Source organism: Gopherus evgoodei, chromosome 20 (genome assembly GCF_007399415.2).
Source record: "Gopherus evgoodei ecotype Sinaloan lineage chromosome 20, rGopEvg1_v1.p, whole genome shotgun sequence".
Lineage (NCBI taxonomy): Eukaryota > Metazoa > Chordata > Testudines > Testudinidae > Gopherus > Gopherus evgoodei.
This window is the reverse complement of record NC_044341.1, coordinates 127579-142246: the sequence shown is the minus strand read 5'-3', so window position 1 is coordinate 142246 and position 14668 is coordinate 127579. Positions and strand designations below refer to the sequence as shown.

At 41.9% G+C, this 14668-nt stretch overlaps 1 protein-coding gene across 1 annotated transcript; it reads right to left on the bottom strand.

Moving 5' to 3' along the window:
• Window positions 1-1040: 1040 nt before the first annotated feature.
• On the bottom strand, window positions 1041-14656 carry MYCBP (MYC binding protein). The gene is given in 7 exon segments (XM_030539195.1): window positions 1041-1140; window positions 7306-7435; window positions 8317-8330; window positions 8332-8365; window positions 13707-13866; window positions 14173-14245; window positions 14428-14656. Coding segments are annotated over 7 exon segments (471 nt in total). The 5' UTR covers window positions 14443-14656; the 3' UTR covers window positions 1041-1095.
• Window positions 14657-14668: the final 12 nt, after the last annotated feature.

The window sequence follows — 14668 nt, the reverse complement described above, 5'->3', positions numbered from 1 at the left end:
TCACGAGTTAACTCCTTTAAAAAGCTTATAAAAAGTTATGTTTAGAACTCTACAGAAGAATGTTTGCAGATTACCTTAAGAATCATAAGGCCTGTTTTCATAGAATTGTAGAACTGGAAGGGACCTTGAAAGGTCATAGAGGCCAGTCCCCTGCACTCATGGCAAGACTAAATACTATTTAGACCAGTGGTCCTAGATCTTCCAGTCAATCATCTCCAGGGGCTGACTCCCTACCCCTGCACACTGCTCCTGCTTGCAAGCTCCTCCCCCGCAGCTCCCATTAGCCAGGAGAGCTACAGATCAAGTGCTTGCAGAGGGGCAGCACACAGAGCCACATTTCCCCCATCCCCAGGGGCACATTGGCTCCTTCTGGTAGCGGTGTGGAGCCAAGGAGCCTACCTTAGCCTTGCTGCGCCCACCACCGCTCAAAAGCCACCGCAGGTAAGTGCTGCCCAGAGGGAGGCTGCACCTCAACCCCCAGTCCTGAGCCCCCCTCCTGGAGCCAGCACCTCATGCCCCCTCCTGCACCACAGCCCTGATCCCCTCCCAGAGCCAGCACCATGTATCTCCTCTGGTATCCTAACACTCTGCCCCAGCCTGGAGCCCCTTCCTGCACCCAAACTCCCTCCCAGAGCCTGCACCCCAACATTCTGCCCCATGCTTAGCACAGAGCACCCTCCCACACTGCGAATACCTCAGCCCCAGCCCAGAGCCTGTACCCCCTCCTGAACCCCAACCCCCTACCCCAGCCCAATGAAAGTGATTTAGGATGGGGATGGAGTGAATGGGGCAAGGCTTTGGGGAAGGGGCAGGGTAGATCTTGGGTTGTCTTTAGATTCAAAAAGTGATCTTGGGTGTAAAAAAGTTGGAGACCACTGATCTAGGCCATCCTTGTCAGGTGTTTGTCTACCCTGCTCTTAAAAATCTCCAAGGATGGAGATTCCACAACTTCCCTAGGCAATTCATGTAGTTGTAAGATGGTTACCAACATATTGCATGAAATGTTTCAAGATATTTATATCCAAAAAAAGTCAAGAAAGTAAACTTCTGATGAAGCCCTTTATTCAGTTAAGTAACCAAAAGGTGAAAGCATTCTTATTCACCACGCTTCTCTTCTGGAGGTGGTTCATACTGAGACAGCTGTAGAATTAAAAAAGGAGTGATTTTATTAGCTATAGAATGTGTAAAAAAAAACAAAAAACACAACTCTGAAGGTATATTACCCCAACAGGAGAGAGAAGTAATTGTTTTATAGCAACCTTTATTCTACAAATAGGTCCACTTATTTTCAAAGACTACAAGCATACCCAGTAAATTTTTTTTTGTGGGGGTGAGGGGGAAGAGAAAAACACAATGCATTGTGCAAAAATGCAGCTATGTGGGGGGGCTTTTAAAGGTGCAGGGCAGGATTTTCAAAAGTTCTTAAGTGACTTTTAAAGTCAGGAGATTTCAGTACACAAGATCCATTAAATGCTTTTGACAGTTTTTCCCACTGACAAATATTTAATTTCTTACTTTAAAGAAGAGAGGGTTTTACATTGATTGCCCAATACCAGCTACTCATGAGTTAGTATTGGGAAGAATGAGTGTCCTACATTCTTGTATGCTGTACTGAAATATGCTGGAGTAAAATGGTCTGACTGCCACCACTAGGATGGGTATTAGCTATTCATGAAACTATTCCAAGGAGTAAAGTTTAAAATGGAGGACAAACCTACCATCAGAACCTTAATCAACAATTCACACTGATTTAGTGATAATTTGGCCACTTAAAATGCATATCTAAAATTGGAGAATTCAGAGTGTATGTATAAAAATTAAGTAGCTGCAGACCAAGTAGATTTCATCAGAGCCTTTGAAAAGAATCCGACATAGGTAAGGTTATGAAAGTAAATATCAGAATATCTAGAATTTGCCACTCAGTATTAATTTTGCATTTAAAATGTTTCATTTATGGGTTAGAAATTCCTAGCCTGATCGAAATATTCGTCTGGCATTTACAATAATGTTGGATTAAATTTATTGCAATGTGCTGCCAGCAACAGCTGCTGAAAAGGTGCTTCATGATTTTTGCACACCAAGCTAGCTACAAAATAAAACATCTGGACTGGATCTTAGTCAAGTTTTGTTTTTCAGTTAATTGCATATACTGTTCTTCTGCCCATAACAAGAGAATCAGATTAGCAGGTTTTCTCCTGTGCAGAGGTCTTTACACAGGCACCCAGCTGAAAAGGGCAACTTGCTAGTTACTTAAACTTGTTACAGTTCTTAATGGAAAGGGAAAATAAATGTTTCCTCTTTAATGCTCTGCATGCTAAAAGAGTAATGAAGGAAGTAGATTAGAACACAATTTTGCTCACAATCCTCTCATGTACAAGTTGTTCTGCTGCCTTTCAGAAACCCAACAAAACTCAAAGACCCAGGGAAATGGGTGACTGTTCAGGACAAAAAAGACAGATGGAACAAAAGAAGTAAAGAGCATAAACAGTAGATAGGAGGGGAGAAGAGAGTACTAATCAATAGGGAGAAACATTTCAGAGATACAGAGGAAGGATACAAGGAAATGAGAGCAGAAAAATTGGTGGTCCTAATGACACTGAATCATTCTTGATTTCCCCAACAAACTTGGTTACTGCCTGAGGGCAGACTCTTGCGCCGTTTCACAGTGTTGTGGCATATGGCCCAAAACTCCAACTCTGGCCCACACACTAGGTATAATTCAGCCCTCATTACTGAATGAGTTTATCAGATCTCTTTCATAGGGAAGTCTCCCTTCTTCTAAAGTCAGATTACTCTCATTTTAAGCCATCCGTGACAAAAAAATGCCTGCAAGATGCAATAACTGCATCCTTCCTCCCCACACAACTTATCTAATTTTTTCCCCCTCAAAGAAGCATTCCCATTTTACCCAAGCAGGACCATTTAGGTAAGCATGACAGCTTGACTCAGCAGAATGTTCAAGTCAAATACTTATAGCCTTTTTACTGTAAAACAAATGTGGACAAGAGTGATCAAGTGGATATAGTGTACCTGAACTTTCAGAAAGCCTCTGACCTGGTCCCTTACCAAAGGCTCTTAAGCAAACTAAGCAGTCATGGAATAAGAGGAAAGGTCCTCTCATGGATCAGCAACTGGTTAAAAGGCAGATAAAGGATAGGAATAAATGGCCAGTTTTCAGAATGGAGAGAGGTAAATAGTAGCATCCCCCTCCCACTCCCCCTCCCCCTCCTCCAGTGACATTACTGGGACCAGTGCTGTTCAACATATTCATCAATGATTTGGAAAAAGGAGTAAACAGTGAGGCAGCAACATTTGCACGATACAAAATTACTCACGATAGTTAAGTCCAAAGCTGACTATGAAGAGTTACAAAGGCCTCTCACAAAACTCAGTGAGTGGGCAACAAAATGGCACATGACATTCAGAGCAGATAAATACAAAGTAATGCATATTGGAAAACAATACCAACTATACATACAAAACCATGGGTTCCAAATTAACTGCTGCCACTCAAGAAAGTTGTTGTGGATAGATCTCTGAAAATATCACTCAATGTGCAGCAGCAGCAGGAGGGAAAAAAAAAAATACTAGGAACCATTAGGAAAGGGAAAAATAAGACAAAATATAACACCACTATAAAAATCCATGGTACACCCAGACCTTGAATACTGTTTGCAGTTCTGGTTGCCCATCTCAAGAAGATATAGAAGAAATAGAAAAAAGCAACAAAAATGATTAAGGGTATGGGACAGCTTTCATACGAAGAGATATGAAGAAGACTAGGATTGTTCAGCTTGGAAAAGGCAACTAAGAGGGGATATGAAAAAGAAAAGCAAAAGGCACAAAATGAACTCAAACTAGCTATGGGAATAAAGGGAAACAAGACGACTTTTTATCAATACATTAGAAGCAAGAGGAAGACTAAGGACAGGGTAGGCCCACTGCTCAAATGAGGAGGGGGTAACAGTAACGGGAGACTTGGAAATGGCAGAGATGCTTAATGACTTCTTTGTTTCGGTCTTCACTGAGAAGTCTGAAGGAATGTCTAGTATAGTGAATGCTTACGGGAAGAGGGTAGGTTTAGAAGAGAAAATAAGGAAAGAGCAAGTAAAAAATCACTTAGAAAAGTTAGATGCCTGCAAGTCACCAGGGCCTGATGAAATGCATCCTAGAATACTCAAGGAGTTAATGGAAGAAATATCTGAGCCTCTAGCTATTATCTTTGGGAAATCATGGGAGACGGGGGAGATTCCAGAAGATTGGAAGGGGGCAAATATAGTGCCCATCTATAAAAAGGGAAATAAAACAACCCAGGAAACTACAGACCATTAGTTTAACTTCTGTGCCAGGAAGATAATGGAGCAGGTAATCAAAGAAATCACTGCAAACACTTGGAGGTGGTAAGGTGATAGGGAATAGCCAGCGTGGATTTGTAAAGAACAAATCATGTCAAACTAATCTGATAGTGTTCTTTGATAGGATAACGAGCCTTGTGAGATAAGGGAGAAGCGGTGGATGTGATATACCTAGACGTTAGTAAGGCATTTGATACAGTCTCGCATGATATTCTTATAGATAAGCTAGAAAGTACAATTTAGATGGGGCTACTATAAGGTGGTGCATAACTGGCTGGATAACCGTACTCAGAGAGTAGTTGTAATGGCTCCCAATCCTGCTGGAAAGGTTATACAAGTGGGGTTCTGCAGGGGTCTGTTTTGGGACCGGTTCTGTTCAATATCTTCATCAACGATTTAGATGTTGGCATAGAAAGTATGCTTATTAAGTTTGCGGATGATACCAAACTGGGAGGGATTGCAACTGCTCGGAGGACAGGGTCAAAATTCAAAATGATCTGGACAAATTGGAGAAATGGTCTGAGGTAAACAGGATGAAGTTCAATAAAGATAAATGCAAAGTGCTCCACTTAGGAAGGAACAATCAGTTTCACACATACAGAATGGGAAGAGACTGTCTAGGAAGGAGTATGGCAGAAAGAGATCTAGGGGTCATAGTGGACCACAAGCTTAATATGAGTCAACAGTGTGACACTGTGCAAAAAAAGCAAACATGATTCTGGGATGCATTAACAGGTGTGTTGTAAACAAGACACGAGAAGTCATTCTTCCGCTTTACTCTGCGCTGGTTAGGCCTCAACTGGAGTATTGTGCCCAGTTCTGGGCACCGCATTTCAAGAAAGATGTGGAGAAATTGGAGAGGGTCCAGAGAAGAGCAACAAGAATGATTAAAGGTCTTGAGAACATGACCTATGAAGGAAGGCTGAAGGAATTGGGTTTGTTTAGTTTGGAAAAGAGAAGACTGAGAGGGGACCTGATAGCAGTTTTCAGGTATCTAAAAGGGTGTCATCAGGAGGAGGGAGGGAAAACTTGTCACCTTGGCCTCCAATGGTAGAACAAGAAGCAATGGACTTAAACTGCAGCAAGGGAGATTTAGGTTGGACATTAGGAAAAAGTTCTTAACTGTCAGGGTAGTTAAACACTGGAATAGAATGCCTAGGGAAGTTGTGGAATCTCCATCGCTGGAGATATTTAAGAGTAGGTTAGATAAATGTCTATCAGGGATGGTCTAGACAGTATTTGGTCCTGCCATGAGGGCAGGGGACTGGACTCGATGACCTCTCGAGGTCCCTTCCAGTCCTAGAGTCTATGAGTCTATGATAGAGGTCTATAAAATCATGAATGGTGTGTAGACAGTGAATTGGGAAGTGTTATTTACCCCTTCACATAACACAAGAACCAGGGATCACCTGACAAAATTAATAAGCAGCAGGTTTAAAACACACCACAGACAGTACTACTTCATACAAACACACAGTCAACCTCTGGAACTTGTTGCCACCGGATGTTGTGAAGGCCAAAATATAACTAGGTTCAAAAAAGGATTCAATAGGAGGATGGAGAATAGGTCCATCAATGGCTATTAGCTAATGGTCAGGGATGCAACCCCATGCTCTGGATGTCCCTAAGCCCCTGACTGCCAGATATTGGGACTGGACAACAGGATATGGGTCATTTGATAATTGCTGTTCATTTCCTTTGAGGCATCTAGCATTGGCCACTGTCAAAAGACAAGATACTGGGCTAGATGGACCACTGGTCTGACCCAGTGTGGCCATTCTTATGCATATATGTCTTGACAGCAAATTTAATGGCGGGATCATTAATAGGACCAATGAGTTTATTGTTAAGTAGGTGTTTTCTGGACCAACTGATGGACAAATACTGCTTTTGTTCTATTGTGGAACTACCAACTAGATAATATATGGTGATACTAAGATAGCAGTTTGCAGGATTCGGCCTCTTTGTGGGCAGGTCCCATAATCCATGTAGAAAAGCTTGCATGATCAAATTTGTAGAAGGTAAAACACAGTATGTAGTAAACTAGTCATTTGTAAGTAAAGTTACTGTAGCAACAGCATCACTGCGTGGAAAAAGTATGTCACACTTCAGAACCAGCACTGTTTTCTACTCCCCTCATTTAGGTAGCTAGTTGCATGTGCGGTATGGATCAGTATAACTATGGTAACTGTACAATGAGTTATTTGAAAATCTGTCTCAAATATAATTTGGTTTAAGACAGACGCCCTACTGAGATAGCTGAGAGGTGCAGACAGTCTGTATACCCAAAACGATGACTCTGCCTTAGTTTACACTCAGTTCCATTCAGAGGTTTTCACAGTCGAAAACTAGAGGTATTTTAAACTAGAGGTAAACATTGTATTTTGCATACACATAAAGGTCTCCAGTGGGTCAGATCCTGTGAGGTGTAGAACCCATTAACCTAATAGGTCTCTTCCATCTTGAACTTATATTCTATAAGAAGCCTTTGCAGTTAGCATCTTTAAAATGTTAAAGCAGCAAAGAGTCCTGTGGCACCTTAAAGACTAACAGGAGTATTGGAGCACAAGCTTTCATGGGTGAATATCCACTTTGTTGGATGCATTAAATGTTGTAATCTGTTGGAGAATCATCATCTAGGTTGATTTTTTACACCATTTTAAAAGAAGTTACTTATCGTTTCCACTCCATTTTACTTAAGTTGGTACTTGTACTGTTTCCCATGGCTTTTAAGAAAGTTAAGAAAAAGAAACTGAGTTGTTAGTCATTTTAGAACATGAAAAGTGTTCTTTCAATTGAGTGACCCCTCACCAGAGCCTGAGACTTGCACGAAGTGACACTGCATTATCACAGATGAATACTGACTACTGATACAGTAACTAATACCAGTGTATGTGTCTTTCATTTACATTTTAAGAATATACAGCAATGGAGACTCTTCAATATTTACCTTTGCTTTTAGTTTTTTGTTTTCTTCCAACACAGCTTCGTATTTTTCTTTCATCTCTGCCACTTCCAGGCGAAGGGCCTCTACTTCTGGATTTTCTGGAGCTGCGGCTCCTATATGATGCTTCAGAAAGCTAATAAAAGTTAAGTTTCTTCACTTAAAAACAATAGCCTGAATTTGAATAAACTACAATACTAGTAGAGAAAGATATAATGGCAGACTGACAAGATACACCAGATGTCAGTTTAAAAAAATTCTGTTTAGCTTTTTTCTTAACAGAAGGTGGCAACATGGCTGTCTGCAGGCCCTTTAAAACACAAGGAAGGAGAACAGCAGGTTTACTTAGCTTGTGAAGAAGACTGAGAAGGGCACTATTATAAAATAAAAGCTGAAAGATGCTCCTTTTACCTTCTCCCACAACATAAGAACAAGAGAATACTAATAGTAAGGCAGAAAATTTTAGACAGTAATTACTTTTGTGTAGTAAGCCCTCATAATTCACTGAGGCAAGAGGTCAAAGAGGAAGCCTGGCAAGATTAAGAAGAACTAGAGAGTTGTCAGCACTAACCTTCTATTCTAGCAGTTATGCAAATACACTGTTCCAAACTAAGCAGTACACCTGCAATAAAAGGGAGGCATTCCTAGGTAAGTAGCCTTATAGAAAACATTTAATACTGAAAGGAAGGCAAAGGACTATTAAACATAAGCTCTGCACAAAACAAAATACAAAAATCGAACAACAAAAAACAAACCTGGGTTAGATAAGCCAAAAGCCTCAGGCTGTTGGTAGAAAGGACTTTATCATGCAGGAGTTAAATTTCCAGTTCTCTATTGTACTGGTTGACTGAGTGACATTTCCCTAAAAATTGCTACTGTTATTATTTAATATGGAAATAAAATTTTGTTTACTCTATATAATATGGAGACAAACAAGTAATCTGCCCTGGACTATGCTTCCATTTTTTTGCCTCACACCTGTCTGAAATCAATTCACAGAAGGAAGAAAAAGGATACTCCAGTGCACTGTTTTGGTTTTTCTGGCTCTTCATATAGGGCTACAACACTGTAAATAAAAAGCCATACAACAGTTGAAAGCAGAAGACACCCCAAATTGTTCAATTTCTTAATGTGCACCAGTAGTCAAATGGTAATACATAGGAGACAAAAAAAAATTACTTCCAGATTAATATTCTAAAAGTGATGTTCACTAATTTAAAAAACGTTCACATACAAAGATATTTTGACTATAATAAAAGCTAGGACAATGAACAGGTATTAGTGATTATACAGAGTATTACTGAGAGACTGATGTGCATTCAACATAAGTTTTGACAGTTATGTAGCTGGAATTATTTTGAATAAGCTTTTTTCAACAGTTCTTTAATAACTGTAAAGCTAAATATTTGCACTAAATTCTGTATTTAAATAAACACAAATATTGCAAGTGACTTTCAAGCAGTTATATTTTTTCCATAACTGATCAAATTAATAGCTATTTAATAATAGTTCCAGGATATATACATTCTCTACCAGTAAAGTAGTTGCCTACTATCATATTTGTTACTTATCTGAAGTAATCTACACTACAGTTTACAATCAACATAAATTACGTTGCTCAGGAGAGTGAATTAGCCATCCCCCTGAGCAACATAATTTATGCCCATTTAAGTGCTGGTGTGGACAACACTATGTCAGAGAGCTTCTCTTACTGATATAGGTACCACCACTTGGAGAGGGATGGAGTAATGAAGCCAACTGGAGACCTCTCTCCCATCATCTCAGAGCAGCTACACTAGAGACCTTACGCTCTCTAGTGTAGCCAGAGAGAGAATCTCCTTTACTAAGTTTAGAAAAGTCAATATTCTCCTCCATCACAGGCCTCCTTTACTGGGGGGCCAGGAGGAAACACAAATTGCACCCACCTGCTGCTTTGCTTTTAGCGTGGAAGCAAGAATCCTAAATGTCTCAAGAATGCAGTTGCACTCTTACAGTCCCACACTTGGCTCCTCCATCACCCATCTATATGTTGTGCTCATCTGCAGGGGAACTCAGAGTGTTACATTGAGTATGGTACTCAATAACTAATATTTTGAGTTAACGCAGATGTGCAAAGACAACCACCTGGCACGAACTTCTGAAGTATTAATTGTTCAATGCTTTGTTGACTGAATCCTCAAAAGAGCCTGAGCCACCAGTTCTCCTGTTTGATTAATACTTAGATTTCTGAACTTGGAATGAAGCCAAAATGAATACAATTTATCACTGTCAGTATGTCCACAGTTGAGGATTTTTTGTTTTTAAACTGATTTGTGACTGGGAATAGAATACCATTGTTGTAGATACCAAGTTAATGTATTGGCAGTTAGCCAACACATCTTAACTTGCTAGCCTGGATATTCTCAAGACTCGTTCATGTAATTTTGGACTCCGAAACTTCCCTTCCAGGACAACTGTGTAAGCTACTCGAGTTCACTGTCAGTTAACTGAAGAGTAGCTATATCCTTTTAGACTAGTTTGTTAGTGAGCAACAACAGGTTTAGAGCTACCAAATGGAGCACACTGATTTATCTGAAAGTGGCAAAAACACTAACTTCAGCTAAACTTACTCACATTAAAAAGACTGCATGTGGAGTGAAGTGTCCTCCACACTCTAAATATGTATTCACCATGGAGTGATGAAAGTGAGTAATAGTAAGCTGATCTGCACTCACACCATGTTTCTTAAATGAAATGACGGAATGTATGTGCAATTTAGCTCCATTCTAAAACATTCACTATCATCTGAAACTTTGCCCAGTGGTAGGATATCCCTACCAACTGTGAAAGTGTATTGAGCCTCCAGATGCTCCATTTTACGCAACAGTTTTGACCTAAATGCTATGGCAGCACTTAATAAAACAATTAAACAGAGATTACTTGCTTTCATTTTCATTCAAGGAGAAAATATAAGCTAACTAGAAATATATAAAACAAATGTTTAATATATTAGAAACAAAAAATAAAGAATGGAAAGCTATGAGAACACTTTCTATAATACCCTTTGAATTAGTGTATATATCCCATCCAAAAACGAACAAGAAGAATGTTAAGGTTGCACAGTTTAACTTGCAACCTTGACTGTCTGCTTGTGAAAATGTATTCTGACACAGCCTTTAATTACATAAGACTATTCCTGAAACTCAAGATACCATATGTTTTCTACAAGCTTAAGTATGCACATGCAGGGTTTTGTGATATGTTTTCATTAGCATAATGCCTATTTTCTCTCTGACAGACTTTTGTTATGCACCACTATATTTGCAGAGTCTTTTTACTAGGCACTTATGACAAAAATAAGGAGAGGGGAGAAGCATCAGGACTAATTTTGCCATTACAGACACAAAAAAACCACAAACAAAAGAAAAAACATGCATGATTTATAGGCTAAGGAACAGCTGAGGAAGTGGATATTTATGCAGTTACAAAACTAAAGAGTATATAAAAATATTTAATTCTCTCAAGTTATTTGTATATTGTTTGACTTTTAGATTGTGAGCTATACAGGTGATGAGGGCAGGATAAAAACTAATACAGAATTTCTACTGAAGTTGTCAGATTTTCTGTTTGTTCATTCAGTATTTAACCCAGTGGCACCCCAATCCAGATATGGTGATTTGGGTACTTCCACAACTCAGATTATAGCCAGCGCTGGTAATTAGACATATGGGTACGATTGCTTAATATTTTCCATTGAGAGACTCTGCTTTGTCAAAAATTTAAGTTAAAAGTAACTACATTTGGACATCTTATGAGTTGTACTTTTTATTAGTGTCATCTCTGGTTTATAGATCCAAAATCCTTCAGAGATTGTTTTTACACTGATTTATGACATTCTCAGCTGTAGGGTGTGCATTGATTGACCCTGGGGCGGGGGGTGGGGACAGGAAGGGTGCAAGCTCTGGGAGGGTGTTTGGTGCAGGAGGGGGGCTCCAGGCTTGGGCAGAGTGTTGGGGTGCAGGACAGGGTGAGAAGTATGGGTGCTGGGAGGGAGTTTGGTGCAGGAGAGGGCTCAGGGCTTAAGCAGGGGGTTGGGGTGCAGGAAGGGGTGCTTGGTGCATGTTCTAGCCAGGCAACACATACCACAGGTAGCTTCCAGTCAGCAGCACAGCAGGGTTTAGGCAGGCTGCCTGCCTGCCATGGCCCCATACTGCTCCTGGAAGCGCCTGCCTGCTGGCACATCTGTACAGCCCCGGGCAGGGGGGAGGGAGGTGGCTCCGGGGGCAGGCATGGAGACATGCACCCAAGGGGCTGCAGAGACGTGCCTGAGTCCCACTGTGCCGGATCAAACTCGGCTCCTCGAGTGATTCGCCTGGAGCAGTGCTAGGGCGAGCTCGGAGGGACTTGGGGCCATTCAGTCAGGATCGGAGGCAACTTTTAGTGGCCAAGAGATCGCGATCGACTGGCAGAGGCTCCAGGATCGACCAGTTGATCGCGATCAAGGGGTTGGTGACCACTGATTTAAATAATGGCATAGAGAGTACGCTAGAAAGTCTGCAGACAGTACCATGCTGGAGAGGTTGTAAGTGCTTTGGACGATAGGATTTAAAATTCAAAATGATCTGGACAAACTGCAGAGATGGTCTGAAGTAAATAGGATGAATATTCAATAAGGACAAATGCAAAGTACTCCCTTAGGAAGGAACATAACAATCAGTTGCTCACATACAAAATGGGAAATGACTTCTAGCAAGGAGTACTGCTGAAAAGGATCTGGGATCATAGTGGACCACAGGCTAAATATGAGTCAACAGTGTAACGCTGCTGCATAAAAACCATACATCATTCTGGAATGTATTAGCAGGAGTTTGTAAGCAAGACATTAGAAGTAATTCTTCTGCTCGACTCTGTGCTGATTAGGACTCAGCTGGAGTACGTGTCCCGTTCTAGACGCCACATTTAGGAAGGATATGGACAAATTGGAAAGAATCCACAGAAGAGTGGACAAAAATGATTAAAGGTCTAGAAAACATGACCTCTAGTGAAAGACTGAAAAAAAAAAAATGGGTTTATTTAGTCTGGAAAAGAGAAGACATATGACACAGTTTTCAAGTACGTAAATGCTGTTACAAGGAGGAGGAGAAAATTGTTTTTTTAACCTCTGAGGATAGGACAAGAAGCATGGGCTTAAATTGCAGTAAGGATGGTTTAGGTTGGACATTAGGACAAACTTCCCACTGTCAGGGTGGTTAAGCACTGGAATAATATTGCCTAGGGAGGTTGTGGGAATCTTCATCATTGTCTAACCTGCTCTTAAATATCTCCAAGCACCTATCAGAGATTGTCTAAATAATACTTAGTCCTGCACCGTGCAGGGGGACTGGACTAGATGACCTCTCAAGGTCCCTTCCAGTCCTATGATTCTATGAAGCAGATATGATTGAACTCTAAATAGGTCAGAGGGATAGACCCCAGGGAGGCAGAGGAGTTGTTCTTGTGCCAATGGTGGCACAAGAACAAGTGGATATAAACTGGCCTTTAACAAATTTAAACTTGAAATTAAATGAAGGTTTCTAACCAGAGGAATGACGTTCTGGTACAGCCTTACAAGAGAAGTAGTACTAGTAGCAAAAAAACCTTAACTTGTTTCAAAACTGAGCTTGATAAGTTTATTGAGGGGATAGTATGATGAGGTAACCTAAAATGGCACCTGGCCCATCTGTGTCTGCTATTAGCAAATATCTCCAACAGGCAGAGATGAGGCACTAAATGGGGATGGTATGATGGGATAGCCTAATTCTGGCAATTAATTGATCTTTGATTATTAGCAGGTAAATATGCCCAATGGTCTGTGATGGGATGGGATCTGAGTTACTACACAGAGAATTCTTTCCTGGATGCTGGCTGGTGTCTGTTGCCCACATGCTCAGGGTTTAACTAATCGCTATATTTGGGGTCATGAAGGAATTTTCCTCCAGGGTAGAATGGAAGAGGCCCTGGAGGTTTTTTGCCTTCCTCTGCAGTGTGGGGCATGGGTCACTTGTTGGAGGATCCTCTGCACCTTGGGGTCTTTAAGCCATGATTTGAGGACTTCAGTAACTCAGACATAGGTTAGGGGTTTGTCACAGGAGTGGGTGGGTGAGATTCTGTGGCCTGCATTGTGCAGGAGGTCAGACTAGATGATCATAATGGTCCCTTCTGACCTTAAGTCTAAAGTGTGTCATGCACATAGTTACATGATCACATACTTTTTTTCACCCTACAAGACTTCTGACTCATTCATTGCACCAGGAATCAAACAGAACTGTGTAGCGAATGAGGCTTTTGTCTAAAAGAACCTTGCTTCCTTTGTTGTAGAGGCTGAATGTTGTGGAGCAAATAAAGCAGAGAATTATAGGGAGAAAAAGGATAGTCTCATGGTTACAGACCTTGAATGCCATCCTGAAGAACTGAATGTTATGCTTGCTTCTGCAATGCTGAACAAGTCACTTAAACCAAAACGCACAGGTGCCCACTGTGTGGAATGAGGCCAGGGGATCGAGGCCAATGGGTCAAAGTTGCAGAAGTGGGGTGTGCTCAACGTGACAACTGAAATCAAGTAGAACTTTGCTTTGAATATGTAAAGTGCTACAGAAATAGTAAATACGCTGAAAAAAATAAGGCCTCAAGTACCTTAAGTCCTGACCCACAGGATTCTCAACAAGGGCTACTGGTCACCTACCACCTGACAATACTGGGCGGCGAGGGTGCACGGAGAGCAGCTGCTAGAGAAAGGCCCTGCAACCACTTGCTGTGGGCACAAGGGTAAGAGAACACGGACCTTTGCTCCCCGCGCGGCGCAGGGGGAGCATTTACCTTCCCCCACGCTGGGGGCAGCGACACGGAGCTGTTTACCTTTGGTGAGCGTGTCCAGCACTCCGGATTTCTCCAGGTAGCGGCGGAACTGCTCTCGCTTAGAGTCCGTGGCCTGAGGGAAGGATGGGAACAACGTTAGCGCGGGGCAGAGCGGTCCGGGGTCGGCGAGCCGGCTTCGCCCGGGCCTGTCTGAGAAGGGCGCAGAGGCAGCCAGCGGGATACCGAGACTCCTCGATGGAGGAGCGGGGACCAAGAGAAGGCGGTGGGTTCCGGGAAGAAGTTGCAGTCCCGCACCTTGTAATGCGCCATCCGCACCCCCTCCGCTCTGACGACTGGGCCGCGCTTGCGCCCTAGGCCTTTTACGGGAGGGAGGGGAAGACTCGCAGCGTTCCATCAGCTACCATGGAGACGGGAATGCTAACTCACGGCCCTGCCCCTCCCCCACCTTTTTGGCATCCTTCCTTGGGCCTTTCCGTGATCTGTATCTGCTCTACTCTTGTCACCCACTTCCGCACCTTCTCCCCCCTTCCCACCG